Genomic DNA, 21,951 nt, shown 5'->3' on the forward strand with positions numbered 1-21,951 from the left:
CACACAAACACACACACAATCATGTTTAGGTCAATTCAGAGGACTGTGCGTTGACTTGCAATCTTTTGTGTGATACACACAACCATAACCACACACACACACACAAATTGCTATCTCTCTGTAATTTAAACTCCAGTTCCATAGATTTTCACGATGTAAACCAAAATAAATGACAGTAATTGTGAGGATATATAATATTTTGTTAAATTATAAAGATCACATTTAGCCTAAATTTTTGAAGCCATCTGTTTTTAACGCTGGAATTGCAGTGTCCCTGACTGCCTTCATCTACTCTTTCATACAGATTTATGAAAATGTTGAAAATGTTCTCCTATTTGAAATTCAACTTCTTCGGCAGACTTTCATTTAGAGACTTAAGCTGTAAACACGTCACAAGACTTTCAACTATTAAACTTGTGTTCAGCTTTTTGATATCTTGGTTGAGATTTTTATCGCAGTTTAAATGTTATGAGTTTTGGATTTTATAATGGTGATGTTACCCACTCTAAACTTCAGCTGTTCTGCTTTTCTAAATTTTTTGTGCTGCAGCTCTTGTAGCTCACACATCTTTTACTTCTCACACACAATTTAGACATCAAATTGTAGAAAAATGAGTGCTCTTTCACACAGTGTGGCTACTTCAGCAAGAGAAGAGTCAGCCTTTGAGCAACTGGAGTAGCCCTCAACTGCTTCACCAGAGTTTTTCGAGGTTTCTCTCAGCCTAATCCCTGTTTGAACCAGCTATAACTAAGGAATGACCATCACTATGGGAACCATTAACTGCAGCTGGGCACACAAAAGTTATTCAGATCAGCTGATCCTCTGAAATGTCCGCTATATACCAGTTTTTATCCAAAAATATTTCACAAAAGTTTCGAGTTTTTAGGTAAGTTTTTGCCAACTAGTTGTCACATCCGATTCCATTGCACAAATTTCACTATCAGTGGCATCCTTATCTTTGTGATTACCAAATACTTTCACCTATGGGGACAGCACATACTGGCCAGCTATTGTAGACACCATTCTTCTTATGACTGACTGGATCAAGGGTATGCAAAATATCACAGCCATCAGTGCTACTCCTATAATAATCCCCATCCTGATTAAAGCTGCTTTCCAAGATGTTTTCCACAACCAATCCCCCCATGACCACTTCTCTGGTTCTGCCTTCATTTTTCTAACATGCTCATCTCTTGGGGTTTCTCAGATTTTATAATGCCTTTGTTATATTAGCGTGAGTTCCTGTGTGCATTGTTATTACTGTGCAACACTCTTCCCCAAAGCGTGTGCATGCTCCTTGTTCTTGTCAAGGAGGAGTTTATTCTGAAGTGCCATATTGCTGGTGGCATGCAGCTGTTCTTTTACCCCCTCTAGTGCGTGCACAGGCTTTAATCACTGCTCCATGGACAAATCACTAAAAGGCTACCACCAATATGTGACCTGTGCCACATGGATGCATAACACCCTAGATAAGTATTATGGCTCAGTTTCTGGAGCATATAGATCACTCCCCTTCCCTCCATTTGGATCGGCTGATCATAAGATCATGCTACTTGCCTCAGCTAACATCCCTGTGATGAAGCTAGTAAAGAAAGAGGTGAGGAGAGTCAAAACATGGACTCTATCAAGCATTGAGGCCCTCCAGGGTTGTTTTGACTCCAACACATGGGAGCTGTTCCTGGATTCAAGCACTAGTCTAGATGAGCAAGCATTCACAATATCAAAAGATATTACATTCTATATTGATTCTGTAATTCCTCGTAAGCCAATCACTATATTCCCCAATAATAAAACCTGGGTGACCAAGGAGTTTAACGGCATCCTTAATGAGAAAAAGGGTGTTTTTTACAGGATCTTCTGAGGAGAAAGAACAGGTCAACAGAAAGGGGAAAGAGGCCAGCAGCCAACCCAGTACAAAACTAATATTGAGCAGATGTTTCTGCAAAGCAACAAAAAAAAAAGCTGTACTTCGTTAGAGGACCTCTCCTAATCCACGATGATGATCCAACCTGATTGTGATCTACATTATCCAGGAAGACATAGAGAGACAACTTTCTTTTCTTTCATTCATTCTTTTCACGTGTTCAGATTTAACAGATGGGGGTGGACGATAAGGAAGTCACTCTTTCTTTCCCACAGCCCATATCCTTGGGAAATGAGGGTTGGGGTATAGTGAGGTCACTTTTTACTTTCCCACAGACCATATTCTTCGGAAATATCAGTAATCCCTTGTATATCAGCCTGCTGCTCCTCAAATCTTGACAGGTCCCTAACCTCCAAAAGCTCTTCTCAAAATGAGAAAGGATTCAAAGAAAGCTGACCTTTCTTTTCATCAGTGAGGGCTTCAGCAAAATACCTCAAAGGTAAACTAAAAGCATTTAAATCAGTGGAGCAGAGACGATGAAAAAAATAGAAAAATAATGCACGGCATAATTCACCCATTTTTTGCGGTCTTAACAAGATTCCATTTACAACAGCGGTATTTTTTTTGGTTTTAAAGAGTGAAGTATAAAACAGCCTACCATGACGATCCCTCACGGGTTTTGATAAAGACAAGGGCAGACTGAACACACAAGATGAGAAGCTGGAAACTTTAACTGACCATTCCATCATATTTGTTCTTTTAATTAAAGGATTAATTTTTTATAGAAATTGAGGTTTGCGCAGAGATCCTTGGTCCTCCTCAACGGAACGCATCTCCATTTCCCTTTGAGTAAAAACTGTTCTTTTCTCTGAATCAATTTTTATTTTATTTGTCAAAAAGATTGCGCACTTTTTTGAACACGATTTCTTTCTTTTAGCCGTCTACTTTACACAATCACACAATCAGAATACGGTACGCGTTCCTCTCTGTTTTTTTTTAAATGACAATGTCAAAAACTTTTAAAAATTAATTCACATTATAAAAACTACTTATAGATTTATCAGACGCCATGGTATGTTGATTCCAGGCTGTAAATCCTGAAGGAGCAGGAGAAGATGAGAACGCAGCACAGTCACAGAGCCTAGCGTGTCCATCTTCCAGTGGTTCCCTCTCTGGTAAAAGACCGGATTTCGTTGAGGAAGCAGACAGATCCTCCGTTAACATCGGGTCAGAAGGTCCAGCGAGAGAGCTTGTTAGCAGCCTACTTGAATCAAGTAAGCCGATAAAACTTTTAAACGATTAATTTTAAAATACGCCTTACGTTGGATGTAGCCTGCTTGCTGCTTACAGGATTTGAATAACTCTACTTCCTGTTAGCTACAGCGTATGAGAGAGGGTGAGAGAGAGTCTTTCACGGTGACGTTTAACATAGAAGTTAGGAAGTCAGCTTAGGTAGTCGTGCAGGTTGTACGACTAGAGGTGGAGGTAAACTAATGCTGGAAAAAACTATATACAGCGAAATCGTAATTAAAAAATCTTGTTACAAACAATAGGCAGGACCAGTTCTGTTCAGCTTAGCTCATCTAATTGAAGTTGAACTCACCAAAAGCGAAGCCGCGCAACTAGAGAGAGAGTGTCAACATCTCGCCAGTTTGAACGATCAGACGGCCCTAACTTTTAGCGACTTCAACACATTTGAAAAGATTCTGAAACGTAAAATTGTGGTGTTTAACAGAAACATAAAAAAATCAGTTTGTTTCTGTTTTTATTCCAAAACCACTACTACGCTATAAAAAAATCTCAAAGCCAGACATGTTTGCAATTATTGTTGCAGAGGCTATGATGATCCCTATGTACACAGATGTAAAGGTTTTTCTGCTTTATGTTTTCCAGATAATATAACGTCAAGTACTTTACCTTCCTTAATGAGAGAATTGCTATGGTTCAATGGGATTACAACGAGCATTGCTTCGTGCACCCCAGTAAGGTGAATAACGTTTTCATAGCCGCGCCCACCACCGCGTACGCACATTTAACGCTGTACGGTTATCTGGAACGGTTTCAAGAGAATGTTCTTTATACTGATACTGATACCTTTACCTTTATATACTTGGTGGAAGGTGGGGAAACTCCCCTGGAATTGGGGGACTAATTGGGTCAAGTGATGGATGACCTGAAGGGTGACAGCATTCAGTAATTTGCCGCCCCAAGAGTTGTGCGTACCAAACCAAAAACCAAAAAAAAAGTAGTGCTATGTGTCAAGGGTATCACGTATACCCAGGAACGCTGAAAACTAGTCAACTAGACAACATCAGAGAGCTGGTGGAGGGTTACCTGCACAACTCTGAAGAGGGCGTAATTGAGACCCCTCAACACAACATCACACGTGATAAAAGGGGCTTTCTGTTGAAAAACTCCACATTTCTGAAAAAGTTTAGAGTTGTGTATGACAAAAGAGTTGTGTACGACAAAAGACATCCCTTCACTGATGGGAAATATTAGCCTTTCAGCTATTAGGATATAGCCTCACTTTCTTGCCCATTTCATCTTGCACACTCCTCCGAAGCTACCTGGATGGGCAGGGTTGTAATATACTTTTTTCATGAACTGTTTCTCTGTCATCCTGCTTGTATGGCCACTAAGGTTTTACTGTAAAAAAACAATGCATGAGCGCTTCTTTATTCGTTTTTCATTTATTTACAATAAAAAAAAGGCATACATGACAACATACATTTGTCTAACAAAAAGCATATTGGTGGATAAGCTAAGAACTACATTTTCTTACAAGAGCAGTATTAATGAGTCAAAGCTAACACTACATTTTTATTTTTTTTTACAAGAGCATTTACAAGTTATCATTTTTAAGGCTCGGTCTAAAATGGAGTTATCCAGGGTATTGTAAATAATGTAATGTAAGCTTCTCAATTCAGTCAAGATATTTACAGCCTTGTTGTTTGGAAGACGATAACTCACACCATAAATAAACAAGGCATAGAGACGGAACAAATGGCTAGCTTTTATATCTTTCTGGTTGACGTGCTGATGTGCTGAGGTAAGTATATTGTGTCATTTCCTGTTGCCAGCTTCTGTGTGACTGGTAGCGATTTTTGCTGCTCTGCCTCTACCCAGTTAATTTTGGTATTTTCTTTGTTACAGTGGCTAATTACCTACTGTACATTTAAACGTACATTAGTTCTGCTTAAGCATTCTTAGCTCTCTCTTTCTGCTAGCGATTCCTCCCTACTTCACAGTTGTTTACACACTTCTACATCCACTAGTTACTTTAGCTTAGCAGTTAGCGATGGCTTTTCTGTCCCCTGCGCACTCTCCTGCTCTCTCTTGCTCAGTGTGTCTCATGTTTAGTTATTCCTCTGCCTCCTTTAGCGATAATGGTTCATGTAATAAATGCACTTTATTTGCAGTGATGGAGGCGAGGCTCAGTCTATTGGAAGCAAGGCTCCGCACCATGGAAACCAAATCGTTAGTTACTGTAGTTAGCCAGCCACCAGTAGCCGGTGTGAGCCGACCAAGCATAGCTCCTTCTCTTAGCCAGGGCGGCTGAGTGACTGTCAAGACTAACAAGAAGCATAGTCCTAAGCAGAAACCAATGGTTCACCACCAACCAGTTCACATTTCAAACAGATACTCCCCACTCAGCAACACACCAGCAAGTTATTCTGCTTTGGCCCCCAACACTTCAGAAACACCTTATCTAATGATAAAGTTACTCTGGATGGCTTTGCCCTGGCCTCCAGCACCACCGTTAGGAATCTCGGAGTTCTCTTTGATTAGGATATGTTCTTTAACTCTCACATTAAAAAAAACTTCAAGGATTGCCTTTTTTCACCTATGTAACATTGCAAAAATCAGGCACATCCTTTCTCAAAAAGACACTGAAAAACTAGTCCATGCTTTTGTTACCTCTAAAATGGATTATTGTAATTCCTTATTGTCAGGCTGTCCCAACAAATCTTTAAAAACTCTCCAGCTGATCCAGAATGCTGCAGCGCGAGTACTGACAGGAACTAGGAAAACATAACATTTCACCTGTCATAGCTTCTCTGCATATGCTCCCTGTAAAAGTCAGAATAGAATTAAAAATCCACACCTACAAAGCCCTTAATGGTCAGGCACTATCATATCTGAAAGAGCTCATAGTACCCTATTACCCCAGTAGAACAATGTGCTCCCAGAATGCAGGCTTGCTTGTGGTTCCTAGAGTCTCCAAAGGTAGAATAGGAGGAAGAGCTAGCACACTCCTCTACTGTGGAACCATCACCCAGTTTTTGTCCGGTAGGCAGACATCCTCTCCACGTTTAAGAGTAGGCTTAAAACCTTCCTTTTTGATAAAGCTTACAGTTATGGCTTGCTCAGGCTTGTCTTGTACCATCCCCTAGTTATGCTGCTATAGGCCTAGACTGCCGGGTGACTTTCCAATATGCACTGAGCTTCTCTCCCCTCTTCCTCTACATCTGCGCACATTCATATGGCATCACCGCTCAGTACTAACTTGACTTCTTCTCTCTCCCATAGTTTTGTGCTTTCTCACCTCTCTCCTCTCTCTTCCTGTCGCTTTCTGCAGGTATTTCTGCCCCTGGTGCTAGAGAGTCTGTATCTGTTACTGCAAACCACCTACTGCCCACACAATCCTGCTCAAAACCCACTGCTTCATATATCATGATTATCATCTATTATTATTAATTATAATAATATCTATAATTATTATTTAGTTTTATTAGTATTATTATTCACCCTATTATCATAATTATTAGTTTTATCATTAGTCTCATTATTTTTTCCACATCTTTACGTTACACATCTAATGTGCAATGTGCCGCCCCCCCACCCACCCTCCCTCTCTTTCTCTCAACCCAGCTGGCCGGGGCAGACGGCCGCCCACCATCAGCCGGGATCTGTTCAAGGTTTCTACCTGATAAAAGGGAGTTTTTCCTTGCCGCTGTTGCCAAGTGCTTGCTCACGTGGGAATGTTGGGTCTCTGTAAATATAACTATAAAGAGTATGGTCTAGATCTGATCTACATGAAAAGTGCCCTGAGATAACCTCTGTTATGTTTTGGCGCTATATAAATAAAACTGAATTGAACTGAATTGAATATATCGGAGGAGTTTTAAGCCCATTCTTTTTGCAATTTCTCCAAAGGTAACTGACAAACCAAATTTGCTTATACACACGGTACGGTGTACAATCAGTTCCCAGGGTGTATGTACAGAATGGGATCGTACTTTATCCAGAATAATTTTCCAGTTTTTCAATTTCCACATCTCTGATACAATGGTCCATGTTTCTGCTCATCGAAATTCTGTTTTTAATAGCCTGCTCCAAAAGATATTTAACTGACAACATAGTCTTCTACATACTTCACACATTTTCTACTGTAATTTTCCATTTTTAAAAGCAGTTAATTCAGGATATTATTTTACTGATGATAAACAAAAACATGGCTAATACCCTTTCCAACACTCTGCCACCATTCGAAGTTGACAAATTTTCACAACGTCCTGCCCAATCAGATTATTGTACATTCCACCAATGGGCTCGTAGATCTTCCTCACTGATTTTAGCTCATGTAGCAGAGTCCCGCTCGTCAATTTCATCTTCAGGGCTTTCCTCTCCTGGAGAAAACCAAAGAGAGGGAGGAGGCATCAGAGAGAAGGGAGTGACTGAGGATGGCAATAAAGGCGAGGGTGACCCTTGAGGGGCAGGAAGCTGTGACTCCTCGAATGCGTCATCCAAATCGTCCGAGTTAGAGGAACCGCTGGGTAACTTGCGCTGATCTGGAAATGCGTCTGACGAGGGTTCTGGGTCCGAGGCAGAAAGATCATCTCCATCAGGAGATGGTCTGTTGGGGGCTCTGATTCATCCAGTTTATAGGACATGGGAATTTCAACCCCGGATGAAGCCCGCGGATCCCCGGAGCCGGCCCTGCAGAGGGTTGTTAGAAGTCTTTCCTGGCTAGTTTCCATCTTTTATTCATCCCGATGATCATTGATTGGCTGCGTCAGGAACGTCTCCAGCGGTCATTGTGTTGGATTGTCCTCAGCGGTTTTTCGTTATGACATGTACTGGATGTGGACAAGGTGTGGTTAACGTGTAGAGGGGTACATTGGGGGTGCGGCCTAAAAGGACAATGCTTTTTTACCACTAGACTGTCAATCCAGTTGCAACAGCTGTGGAAGAGAGCCATGAGTCTCTTAGCTATTTCTTCCATCTCTTCTGACCAAGCAGCAAACGGTAGAGCTTACAATGTCTGGAATATGCCGCAATCAGAATTAAAAGCCTGCAAGACCAAGTCCTCTGCCAATAACTTTTTCTGGCGGGTGGCACGAAAGAACCATCGACCAGAGGGTAACATTATGTCTAGGGTGCCATATCCTGAAAATAATTTTTCTCTGAGCAATCTTGACATCGGTGGCAAAGATTCCAGTCTCGCTTGTTTAGCGGGTGTATCAACGATTTGTTTTTCATCCATCGCCCCATGACGTAGCATCACCAGATTCAGCGACCCCTAGTAAATAAAAGTCAACGTTTTACACTCATTCAGCTGATAAAAACAGAGATCACCCATTTCGTACTTGAACACATAGCAACAGGCTCCACACACTCCGATGGGTTCTAAAGACCATTGCTCTCTCAGAGACTCACAGAGGCATCTGTGTCCGGCACAGATACAACAGACTTTTCTGAGGAGCTTCTGTTATTAAGGTTGATTCTTGAAAGAGTGTTACAGCTGATCATCGTGGCCGGGGTGGCTCTCCTGGTTATCTCAACTCTCCTGCATGTTGCTTTAATTTTTCTGGTGCTTGTATCAGGAACCACAGAGGAATCGAATGTTCTCTTAGAGATTTTTTTTACAGTCTTACATTTTTCTATTTCTCCTTTCCACCAGCAAAACGCATTTTTGTATTATATGGTAAAAAAGGGACTAGTAAAAGGACATCCAAAGAGGGGGCGGGTGAGAGGAGGGGCATGAGGATGGCTGAGGGAGGGGTTAGGGCGTGAGACAGCCCCATTCCGGTGATGACTTGGCACAATTTCATTGGCTGAAAAAATGGCGGGAGAGGGGGGGCAGGGACTTTTGAAGGCGGGACATCCAATGATGTCTTGTCGTGTTCTGATTGCACCTGTCAAAATTTGACTAAAGGGTGTTGGTAATACTATTTCCTATGGATTATGGACTTTTGAAACAAATAGAACCCAGCAAGTCCTTACTAATGGTAATTTATCAAACACACTGTACATAAGGACGGGCTCACCACAAAGGTGCCCCCCCCTGTCATTCTCTACACTAAAGACTGTAAGAGCATCCATCCCAAACTATCACCTCATTAAATTCGCTGATGACAGATTCTTCCTCTCACTTTTCTCGTGGTGTGAAAAGGAATATGGCCCTGCCTTCCATTGCCAAGACCAAGGAGATGGTCATTGTTCAGGAGGAAGCCCTCCAGGACAAACCCAGTGGTCATACATGGCAAGAAGGTGGATGTTGTCGACCAGTATAAATATCTCAGTACCATCTTGAAGTTTGAGCAAAACATAAAAGTCATAATCAAGAAAGCACACCGTCAATATTTCCACAGGATACTGAATTCATTCAGTGTCCAAAAACCAATTCTACAAACTTTCTACAGTTTTTTTATTGAGAGTATTCTGTGTTTCTCCTTCATTTGCTGGTTCCCATCCCTCACTGTCAAAAACAGAAACCATCTTCTGGACAAAGTGAGCACCTGTTCCAAAATCACTGGTGCGCCCCTCCAAAGACTAATCTCAATCTATGAACAGCAGGTGAGGGCAAAGGCCCATGACATCATGGGTGACAATACCCATGTCCTTAAGCCCTAGCTCTAGATGCCAACTGGCACAGGGCATTGTTCATTTCAGAAGCCATCCACTTGGTGATATTTAAATGATTATCTGCCATGTGGACTATTTCTGTATTTATTTATTTTTATCTTTATTATGACTTTTATTGTTATTATTATTATTATTATTAGCTCCTTTGCTTGTACTGGTAATTGCCTGTCTTTGCATATGTATGTTACCTGTCTGTTCTTACTTATGCCCAAAATCAAAAAGCAATTGTGGTTTAATAAAGTTGTATTGATTGATTGATTGATTGATGGGGAGAAGGTGGTTTGCGCAGAGTAGGTCTGAAAGAGAGACAGGCAGAATTGCAATGATATATAAATAATGGCAACTAGTGATTGATTGGCTTGAGGAACATGGGCAGATAATTGTCAGGTATGGTGACAATGGGATTGTGAATGGAGGGACTTGACAGCGTGGGAAAGTGGAAGTGATGGAGAGAAATAGATCAGGAGAATATAGCCAACATTAACTCATATAAGGAACAAGGTATAATATGAAGGGAGAGACTTTCATTACTGAACTTTTGCCAAAGCTTCATCAGCTGCAGGCAGCACAACACATTTTCTGTCATTTTGATTAAGTCAAAAACTTTTTTTTTCACTGCCTTCAAATTTGATTCAGTCTTTAACAAGTTTCACATATGAAGTTTGGAATGAGTCGCACAAAAGTTATCACTTTTAAATTTTGATAGAATGTTCTGCTTTACTTGAATTAATTTTCAAAGTTTTGACACTGTAGTATAATTTCCCAAAAATGTCATAAATCAACTTCACTTCGTACAATAGCCAAATTTGGTGCATGTATTCATTTGCTAATTCTGTGGGGTGACCGCAAAATGTAGGGTCATTCTGCTTCTAAGGGGTGACACAAGCTCAAAAAGTTTATATCAAAATTGACTGTAAGATTTTTTCTGAAATTAAGTTGACATGATCTAGGGTCATATGTAATGCAATACCTGAAATTTGGTTGTCACAGATTGATCTGTGAAGAGTTTATAATAAAAAACAAAAATTAGAATTTATCAAAAATCTCCAGAACTGCTATGGTTAGACACTGTCTCTCCCTCATTCCATATGTTTTCCTCCATTCTCCCTTCCTTGTGTGGTTGTTTGTCCGTTTGTGTGTATGTGTGTGTGTGTGTGTGTGTTTGTCTGGCTGGATGTGGTTATTCGGTTCCTTCTCCCACCAATCCACCTGAGCACCTGCTCATCCACTCCACAAGCTACTGCAGTATATAAACCAGTATTCATCGCTCTAGTTTCTGTCAGATCGTTCAGTCACCAAAGTGGTACAAACGCTATGGGAAGACACATAGTCCATGGCTCTACCTATGAAATGCTGGCTGACACAGGAGCCAAAGAGTCATAATTGAGATCAACAACACAAGCCTTTCAGCATTTATAGTATTCCAACAAAGACAAAATTACACGATTCATGGCAACCTCTCCCTAAGAAAAGACTTGAAGCATCATGTCACAAGGACAAATCGCATCTATGGGAGCCAAACAACTCAGTTACAGGGGCATACATACAGCGAGGCATCTCAGAGGTACTGACAGAGTGAACAAATGATAAACTTTGACACTGTTTTACTTTCAAAGGAACCATGGCCGTGTGCCTGTACTAGTTTGTAGCTGTATACGTTTTCATGATTCAGTCATGATTCTACATGTCATATTGTTTTATATTCTGAGCAAGGACGGGAGGAAGCCTAAATGAGCAGCAGGGAAAGCATTTTACATATGCTTGGAACCCCTAAAATGCTGCATATGACTTTAATGTCTTGACTGAGTCTCTTTTGTGGAAAGTTGAATCATGCTGACTGCCTGCAGATACATCTGCTGCAACAGTAACTAAACTCAGTTAAATGAGTAAATTGATCGATGTTAAAGTCTATAAAAAACACATATGAAAACACCATCAACAAGTACACACAGGACTCCTCAGCATATTTTCATAAATTTGTTTAATCTATTTTGTACAAAGTAGGATCATACTGACAGCAGACCTGCTGTAGCAGTGGTTAGTCAAAGCTCAGTTTAATAATCAATAAATTAACTGACTGCAGAGTATCCATGGCAAATAGAAACACAGCAATTTTACTTTTATTGGTAAACAAGTCAACAGGACTAACCACCAAATCTTTTATCATTTCATTTATGTTATGAAAGCAACAGAGTATGGTTCACACTGACATACATTACATTCAAGTCTCTGCAAGAACATTCATGGCACAAATAAAGTTGGTGTGCCTAGTTTGTCACACAAAATGTGATGCCTGGATTTTTCCTTCCTTGTACGTCTTCCTCATGTTGTGATTTTAATAAGCTGTGGAGCAAGAGGCAAGTAAAGGGAATGAAGACACATGTAAAAGAGAAATGAGATGCACCCAGGACCTCTCACACACAGTCTGAAATGTGTTCTAAAAATTCCACATACACAGATTTTTTGTGTCAAAGTAGTATAAGGTTTAGACCAAATATCTGAAATGATGGTGTAGCACACAATAAGAAGTAGCTCTATCAGGAAGCTATTTTGTTTAAATATTTCCTCTATATTTTTTATCTGGAAAATGTACACTGTTTTGTGTCATGTGACATAAAAAAAAATAGGATTGGGACTTCAACAAAACCCATTTCATTTATTAACAGTCCTTCTTACCGATTTTCTGAAAGAAATGCAAAATTGAAGTAACAAAACCAGATATCTGATAAAGTTATTTACAAAATGTTAGCACTGTGAGTTTCTATGAGATTTCTGGAGCTCATAAAAGGTTACATGCGATTTTGCTTAAAAGACAGCTGAATTTAACAACTAACATAACATACAATCAAGATAACATACACCAACCTATATAATAGATACTAACTTGCAACCTTATAATGAAACTCCACTGGGGTAAAAATATAAAATGTAGGCCTACTCTATATAATTCATAGTAATAGTGGTCTGTCAATCATGATTGCATGTTCTCATATGTACCCATGGATGGTATGACAGCAAATATAAGACAGGGCATCTTTAGCAGGAAGAATATATTTGGTAAATACATACACTGAACTTTTAATAGGGATCATAAAAGCAAAATGCAGAATTTCAGTCCACCATTTTACTAACTGATGGGAAGCTAGACAAAAGTTCAATTACATTTTAAAATCAGAGGCAAAAATTAGATTACAAAGATTTGGCAAAAAGAAAGATGCACATCTGCAAATCAGCTAGTAAAAACATCAAGGTGGTAAGAACTGCAAAGTAATGTAAAGTGAAGAACTTTGTCAAAATCATACTTTGATGACTAAGTACACATTTGTTGCTACTGAATATGAGCCTGCACGCATTTTTTGGCTATGTGCACTGAGTAACAGAAAATGAAGAAAAATTGTCAAATATTAGCTTTAGAGACAAGCATTTCAAATGACAATTCTTCCTAAAATGACATTCAGTCTCTAATCTACTTTTGCAACAAAATCAAAATAATCTTCACACTTCATTTTTGATATTTATCACTGATGTTAAACATTTCCAAACACAGGTATTTTAAGTTTACTTTGAGTCATAACCAGTCCGGGTATATCAGTAATAACATTTCAAACGGTCAAATTCTTTACTTCTTTTCTTTTCACTTTAATGCCACAATTTGGGGAATTTTAAAATTTACGTCTACAGTGCCCCCATGACATCAACATTCACTCCAGCCCAAAATCTCTAGGAATTGTGTCAATATGTGATGATTGCGCACCTCACACTTTACAAAATAATGCCAATGTTCAGTGCCAATTCAGGAAGTATTTCTCAAACCATAACCATACTGTAACTGCCCTGCTCAGATACTGTAGAAAGCAAGAATTTAAAGGATGCTGTCACTGAACATAGTCCAGAATTTTGCAGGATTATCCAATACGGAGAGACAGTTTAGTTGAGAGTACAGGCCCTTTAAGCTTAGGTGGGATGGGAGATTTGTACAATGATTGTGTAGCCACAAAATCTACAGCTACTGCATGAGGCTATCATGTCAACATGAACCAAAATCTCTAATCTCCAACACCTTCTTTAATCCATGCCATGAAGATTTTGCGCTGTTTCCAGGGCCTTCCCAGAACTAGAACACTGTGCCTAATAAAGTTAATGAGGTGGAAATTGAGTGTATATTATGACTGCATAAAATGAAAGCTATAATCAGTAATACTGTCAACATGTACTTGACACAGGCACCCACCAAACTTAACCTCCTATTAATCCACGTCATTCCATGGATACTAAAAAGAAATGAATATAAATTCCCATTTTGGTTAATTAGCATTTCAGGCTGCACTGTTAAAGTGGTGTGCCACTAGAAGAATATTATTGTTCAAGATCTAGGCACTAAATTGTAGAGGATCAACATGCAATTTACATTACTATTATGTTGGTCCTTACAGATTGCCAAAAGATTGCCCAATTCAGTTTGCAATTGCCTATGGAGATGCCACACCTTCTGATTGAGAAGGATGCCACTAAGAACACCTGTCCTTTCAAGGGAAATACTAGCTTGTTTCTCCAACAGGTCCAAAAGGCCCTCAAGCTACTGGATGAGAAAGTGATTTCAACACCTGCTCATACCACCCTGGGCATATGGACTCAACTACATTCTCAGCTACCAGAAGGCATTATATATCCACAAAAAAGACTGAATAAGATTTAATGTGTGAGTTCCACTATAGCTGGGTGAAATATCTTTAACTTAAAAAACAAGACCAGTGAATTATTTTAATTTGCTGACATCCTACTATCTGCACAACTGCGATTTCTTTACACATACTGCCAATGATTTTCACTTGCTGTTGATTTGTTATTAAGTGTCATTTCAAATAATAAAAAAAAAAGGTCAGAGTTATATTACAAGTGAACATTAGTTAGAGGATGAGGGAGCAGAGGTCCAGCGGTACAGGCTGACAATGAAATTGGCATTGATTTACAAATCCAAAACACCAGTAAATGACTCAGTGTTTCATTGGATACGATTCAATGCGTTCGAACGAAGTTTTAAATATTGGCAGTGACTGGATAGGAAATAGCAAATTAGGCCAGAATCACAGCTGCTGGTAATGAGCCATGTGAGAATTTGTTGCATGAAAACAAAAACACAATATTGTTGACAAGGACCAAATATGAGCCATAAAAAATAGGCTCTGATAGGGTTTATCTTTACAGAAAAGAAAACTCTGCAAAGTCTTGGGAAAGTAAGATAGTGAGCTGACAGAAACAGACAAACAAATTGTAAATCATTTCTGGTCTGCACCTTTCATTAACATACAGAACACTACCACTGGGTTAATCCAATCAGTCTGTAATGTACCTGAAAAACCTGGAAAAAAGATGAACCTGTTTGACAATTAGGTACAACTCCCACTGGGAGCAACTTGTCAGCATTAAGCATATTTCCTGTATTGAAAATAACTCCACTTTTGAACAGGAGTGAAGAATATCACTGGAGTTAACAAATGTGTTTCAATGAGCTAACATACCAGAAACAAGAAATTAGTTAAAGTCAATGCACATTTGAGATCAGCATTCTCCTCCTTGAAGAAATTGAACAGCTTAGGATTCAAAATAATACCAACCTGTATGCATCCACTACTTCTTTTTGCTAACATAGTTCCCAATCACTTTGCATGCTACGCTTAGGGGTGCCAAGTAGATATCATATAAACTTGGCTCTCAAGGAATCAATGGGGTGGCTCGAAGTCCTTAGTTCCTTTCAGACACACACTTCAGGCACCTCAAATGACACAACCACATCTCGCTCTACTCCCTGTGGGGGAGGCACAGCATTGTTCCTCCCATATGCTACCACCTTGAGAGTGTTTCTAAGATACAGAGTCTTTGCTACTTCCTGGTGGGCTCCCGACACCTGTGACCAAATTACAGAGCAGTTTGCGTCGACCAGCCTGGTAGTCCTCTTCGTCAACGTTGACCAACAGTTTTATAGCCTCGTGGCCCACAGCCTGTTTTAGGGAATCTGTGATAAAGACCCCTTTAAGGGCCTCTAGCAATGACCCATTGATGTAGTCCCTCCAGAAGGCATCCAAGTAGGTGAGCTCAGAGAACTTGATGTCACAGATGATGGAGCCCAAGTCTCGGGACTTGAGGATAGTGTTGGCCTGATTGAAGCGCTCGAACTGTCGCTCCACTGCCTCTTGTTTGTTGGAGAATACATTGCCCTGAAGCGCAGACTCATGCTGGCAATATTCGGCACGAACCCGGAGGCGGATATCTGAGAGAGGAGAGTACAAGAAGGGTCAACTGAGAGTGAATAGTAAATTAACAAAACAAATAACAACAGTTTACATTTGAAATGTTATCACCACTTAATACTCCAATCATAGCTGAGTAATGGCTGACAGCCAGCATGACATATGCCAGGCACTTGTCATAGGAGTTGATGCCGCAATATGCTCGAAATGAACTAGTTTGTGCTATCTGTCGTGCAGCTATGTCTCAAGCTATAGTGTATATTACTGTTCACAATGGTCACTATCAAAGGCAGGGCAAAGTACCTGCTGTCAGAGGAAGAGGTCAGTTTTAAATAAATCATACAAATGGGCACAATAAGCACACACAATCAAACAGCCCCGAGGCATTCCTAATATTACTACAGGTGTTAACACAAAAAGTGACTTAAGTATTTGACTGAATATTGAGAAGAGAGCTTAAGAGAAACTTTCACACCTCAGCGCACACCTGGTCAATGACTGTGTGAAGTGGGTGTGCTTTTACAGCACTATTGTTGACGTCCAAAAAACTGCTGGATACAGTGCCCGCAGTCATCAAGATGTGGTACGCTGGTGTTTCAGACACTATTCGACAATTCACCATGCACTTTGTTTTAAGCGCACTGATGCCTTAACAAAACTCAAACTACAAAAAAACAATAATACAGCACTTTCTTATTTTAAAGGGATCTCTCTATTACACATTAGAGTTCTTCTTTTCAAAAAGAACATCTGGGCTTGTGACTACATAGAAGTGCAGTATTTGAATATAATAGTATAACCTGCACTTTTTCGAGAACTAATTCAAAATAAGAAAAAATATTTTCTATATTCATCAGTGCAAATAAGTATTATATGGTTTTACATTAATATTGTTCTGAGGGCACTTGTTTATGAAGTGAGCAAATTATTTTCTATTTATCTCAACTGTGGAGTTTCTTTGCAACTTAAAATGTTGAAAGGTGAGGAGCATTACAGAAAAATGTCACAGTGAACTGTGAACACAGTGAACAAACAGCTGATGTATAGGCCTATTGGTGCTGTAACTGCTGGCATACTGATGCTGAGTTGTGCAAACCATATATACAGGTAAAATAATATGATTAAACTCTGTGACTCTGCTACTCCTCCATGTTTGAAAAGACTTTTTCTTTTTATTCAATGAATAAAAACATAAACAAGTCCAAAAAAAAAACAAAAAACAAAACACTCTTTATTCAAACATAATAAAAATAAAAAGTCCTTAAACAGTGAATATAACATTAAACAAAAACATTATACATAGAAAACATGGAGGATGCATGAATGACCACATTATATTTATGTGGTTAGTGCTATTAAGGGTGCAAGCACCAATAATGTTGGAACACTTTTGTTTTCGGTCGGATTTTTATTATTCTGTATGTATTGTTGCTGTATGTGTGGACTTTAAATGGTGCAAAGGTGAAATTTTAAGGAACATGCAAATATTCTCCAGTGTTAAATCTTTTTTTCTAATAAATCATTAAAGGAGCTATATGTAAGTTTTATCTGCCGCTGAATGTGATTTCTTGCCAGTAGTGGATGGTTGTGAGGGTCGCTTGCCAAGAGCTTCAGCCATCGTTGCGTTTACAAGGCAAGGGAATAGAGTAAATCCTCTGAACAGCGCTTATTCTTCATCCTCTCATGTTGGGCAGACTGGATGCTACAGTGACTTGCTATTGGAAAGTGACCAGATGGGCTGGGGCTAGCTGGTTAGCTTGCTAACTTCTGTAGAAGAAATGATAGAAATAGAAGCTAAACAAGAGTTAACACTGGCTTTGCTTTCCATCGCTGGAAACAGCTACTGGCGAGTAAAGGAATGAAGTTTGATGCTAAACTCACAATGTTTCTTCTAGGCTCGTAAGTAAACAGCTTTTAATGCTAATGCTGACTATGTAGCAACAGCAAAAACTTAGATATAGCCCCTTTAAAAACATTTTTAAAAATTTCACTATATTTGCTACACACATCCAGTATATACTCCAGACTTGGCATGTCAAATTTGATGCAACCAAACAATGGCGCCATTAGAATTCCTCCTGGTACACAAATACTTGCTCCAAATGACACCAAAAATCATGTGGATTATATTTATAAGTATATTGTTACGTTACTTTTGGTGAAAAGTTTACGGTGTTTCATATCAAAATCCACAATAAATTAGAAATGTAACAACTCTTTCCATTAAATTGTGGTCTCTTGCTGTCCTGCAGTGGAGTGTCTGAATTTCACATGTTGGTCTTTGGAGGTCTCTGCATATAGCTTGTTGTCCTGGGGCTTAGCACAGGCTGATAACCGTCTGGCCCTTATCAGGAATTGCACCTTCTATTATGGATCCAAGATCTGAGCATGGTGGTCAACACTTTCATGCTCAACTGAACTTCATCTTGTTTTTGTTACAAAATATGTGAAGACAGTACATCTGAATGATACCAGTTAGTTTAAGTGGTGCAACAGGATTACCTTATTTGCATTTCAACTGTCAATTTTAAAGTGTAAACCTACATTATTAGATGACACAGCAGACACTGAAAAAAAACAAACAAACAAACAAACCCTGGGATCATTCTCAAGCTGTATCTATATATATTGGCTTATTTATTAGAATTTCTTGTGGTTTACAAATACTTCCTCTAAATGACACTAAAATTCATGTGGTCATGTTGGATGTATTAAAGTACTATCATTTAAAATTTGGTGAAAAGGCAATGATGTTTCATCATCATAAATGCAATAAAAAAAATGTATCATTTATTTCAATTAATTGAATTCAATTAAATGTCACTTCATTGTCCCATTTGTCCTGGGGGTGAAGCCCAGTCAATTAAAATGGTGGCTCTAAACTATGCCAATACATTCTGTTGGAGGTTTGATACTTGGACATGGGGCTTAAGATTTTAGTTCTCAAGTGAATCTAGTTTTTGAAGCAATATACATTGTGACATTGGGCCTACAAGGTCAGATTGCTGCAAGTAGTGCAATGGGATTACCTTAATTGCATTTTAACTGTCACTTTTTAATGTAAAACTTGATTATTGAATGAAACAGCAGATTCAGATACAATGACTGAACGACTGCATACTATCTTACATCTTTTTGTTTATTTATATCAATATTAGGTTGGTCATTTGTTCTCCAAAATTTTAACATTTATTCAAACGTAGGGGAAAAAAATACTGAAACTGTAATGACCTGTTTATTTAAAATTCACATCTATAAGCACAAGTTCGTTTGAAGTAGTTTGCCTTGTGGTCCAACAGAGAATTCTCATGATCTGATTTTTCTTGACCTACTGCTGCCTTATTAACTAGCGAAGGTGGCAGAAGCACCAGAAACAAGTGAAGCAACATCAACTGTAAAGCATTGTCCAACTGCCTACTTTTTGCCATACTTACCCTAATGTCTCGACGCTTATTGAAAGGCTTTCACCAGTAAGTTAGCGAGATTTACAGACCCCTTCACTTTTTCACATTTTGTTATGTTGCAGCCTTATGCTAAAATGAAAAAAAAAATCCCTCATCAATTTACACTCAATGACAAAGTGAAAACAGAATTTTTGAAATTTTAGCAAATTGATTAAAAAGAAAAAAACTAAAATATCACTGACGCAAGTATTCAGACCCTTTGCTATGACAATTTCGCTCAGGTGCCTCCCATTTCTCTTGATCATCATTGATGTTTCTACACCTCAGTTGGAATCCAACTGTGGTAAAGTCAATTGCTTTGACATGATTTGGAAAGGCCTCACTATATAAGGTTTAACAGCTAACAACGCATATCAAAGAAAAAACCAAGCCATGAGGTTGAAGGAACTGCTGGCAGAGAACAGAGACAGCATCGTGTCTAGGCAAAGATCTGGCGAAGGCTACAAAATTTTCGTAAATAAATAAATAATTCGTGAATTAAGAAGTTTGGAGCATCCCGGCCAAACTAAGCAATCGGAGGAGGAGGGCCTTGCTAAGAGAAGTGACCAAGAACCCAATGGTCACTCTGCCTGAGTTTCAGAGATGTGTTGAGTTGGGAGAAGCTTCCAGAAGGACAGCCATCACTGCAACACACCACCGATCTGGGCTTTATGGCAGAGTGGCCAGACGGAAGCCTCTCCTCACTGAACCACACATGAAAACCTGCTTGGAGTTTGCAAAAAGGCACTTAAAGGACACCCAGACTGTGAGAAAGAAGATTCTCTGGTCTAATGAAACCAAGATTGAACTTTTTTGCCTGAATTCTAAGCATCAAGTCTGGAGAGAACTGGGCACCGCTCGTCACCTTCCCCATACCATTCCAATGGTGAAGCATGGTGGTGGCAGCATCATGCTGTGGGACAGGGAGACTCGTCAGGGTAGAGGGGAAGCTGAACGGAGCAAAGTACAGAGATATCTTAATGAAAATGCTCAGGACCTCAGATTGGGCTGAAGGCTCACCTTCTAGCAGGACAATGACCATAAGCACACAGCCAATACAACGGAGGAGTGGCTTAATGAAACGAACGTGAGTGGCCAAGCCGCAGCCCTCACTTGAACCCATTCGAACATATCTGGACAGACCTGAAAATGACTATCCACCGACGGTCCCCATTCAACCTGACATAGGTTGAGAGTATGTGCAGAGAAGAATGGCAGAAAATCCACAAATCCAGGTGTGCAACAAATGTCACATCATACCCAAGAAGACTTGAGACTTTAATCACTGCCAAAGGTGTTTCAATTAAGTACTGCATAAAGGGTCTGAATACTTATGTCAAAGTGATATTTCAGTTTCTCCTTTTTTAATAGATTTTCATAAATTTCTATAATTCTGACTTTGTCATTATGGGGTACTGAGTGTATACTGATGACAGAAAAAAATGAATTCAAATGATTACAGCATAATGCTGTAACAAAGTGTGAAAAAAGTAAGTGGTCTGAATACTTGAAAGCACTGTAAATCAGCTCCTGTCAGTCGTTTCACAGTGTAAAACAGAGGCCAGTTTTACTCCTTCCTCCTCTCACTGCTGACAGCAGCCCCAGCAGCTTTGTTAGCATATTCATTCTAATGGTATGGCCTGAAACAGAGTTTACAAGTAGTTAACATTGACGAGTACTGTAGGAGCAAGAAATCTTTGGAGGTAAGGTTAGGCTATCTGCGTGAATTTGTCAAGAGGCTAACTGGATGTTAGTGTTGTTCCAGAGTCCATGCAACCTGAGACTGGGGAAGTGGTTCACCTTCCAGCACGACAATGACACGAAGCACACAGCCAAGACAACGCTGGAGTGGCTTTGGGACAGGTCTCTGACTATCCTTGAGTGGCCCAACCCCATAAAACATTTGTGGAGAGACCTGAAGATGGCAGTTCAGACACTTCCCATGCAATCTGACGGAGCTTGAGAGAATCTGCCAAGAAGAATGGGATAAACTGCCCAAATCCAGGTGTGCAAAGCTTGTTAAGAGTTACCCAAGAAGACTCGAAGATGTAATTGCTGAGAAAGGGGCTTTGACAAAGTACTAAAGTAAGGGTCTTAATACTTTGGTAATTGAGAGATTTCAGTGATTTTTAAAAGATTTGCTAAAATTTCTAAAATCATTTTCCTATTTGTCATTATGGGTTATTGAGTGTAGACTGATGGCAAAAATGGTAATTTTTTCCCTTTTAAATTAAATATACAACACAATAAAATGTGCAAAAAGTGAAGGGGTCTGAATACTTTCTGAAGCCACCACAAACAGCAGTATTTATCTGAGGAAATCTTCAGGGAAACCTGTGATCTCGGTTGTCTATGATGTTTTCATTTCTTCCCAGTTTGGGATCAGACTCCCGTTGCAACGTGCAGTTATTTAGTCTTCGGTTTAGAAATTATTGTATTTACACTGATTGCAGAAGTGCAGATAAACTCAGCCTACAGTGTTGTCCTGGCTGTGGAGAAAAATGCCGACTGGGCTGTTCGGGAG

The 21,951-nt window shown here is 39.5% G+C and overlaps 1 protein-coding gene across 3 annotated transcripts in view; it reads right to left on the bottom strand.

Moving 5' to 3' along the window:
- Positions 1-11,821: 11,821 nt before the first annotated feature.
- Positions 11,822-21,951, bottom strand: part of dedd (death effector domain containing) — a 46,456-nt gene continuing 36,326 nt past the window's right edge. For all 3 annotated transcript variants that reach the window (XM_040123162.1, XM_040123161.1, XM_040123160.1), the window contains one exon: positions 11,822-16,004. In XM_040123162.1, the coding sequence (XP_039979096.1) occupies positions 15,598-16,004 (407 nt within the window). In that variant the 3' untranslated portion in view covers positions 11,822-15,597. The remainder of the gene's footprint in view (positions 16,005-21,951) is intronic.

This window comes from Xiphias gladius, unplaced genomic scaffold, assembly GCF_016859285.1.
Source record: "Xiphias gladius isolate SHS-SW01 ecotype Sanya breed wild unplaced genomic scaffold, ASM1685928v1 HiC_scaffold_1479, whole genome shotgun sequence".
NCBI classification, from domain to species: Eukaryota; Metazoa; Chordata; class Actinopteri; order Istiophoriformes; family Xiphiidae; genus Xiphias; species Xiphias gladius.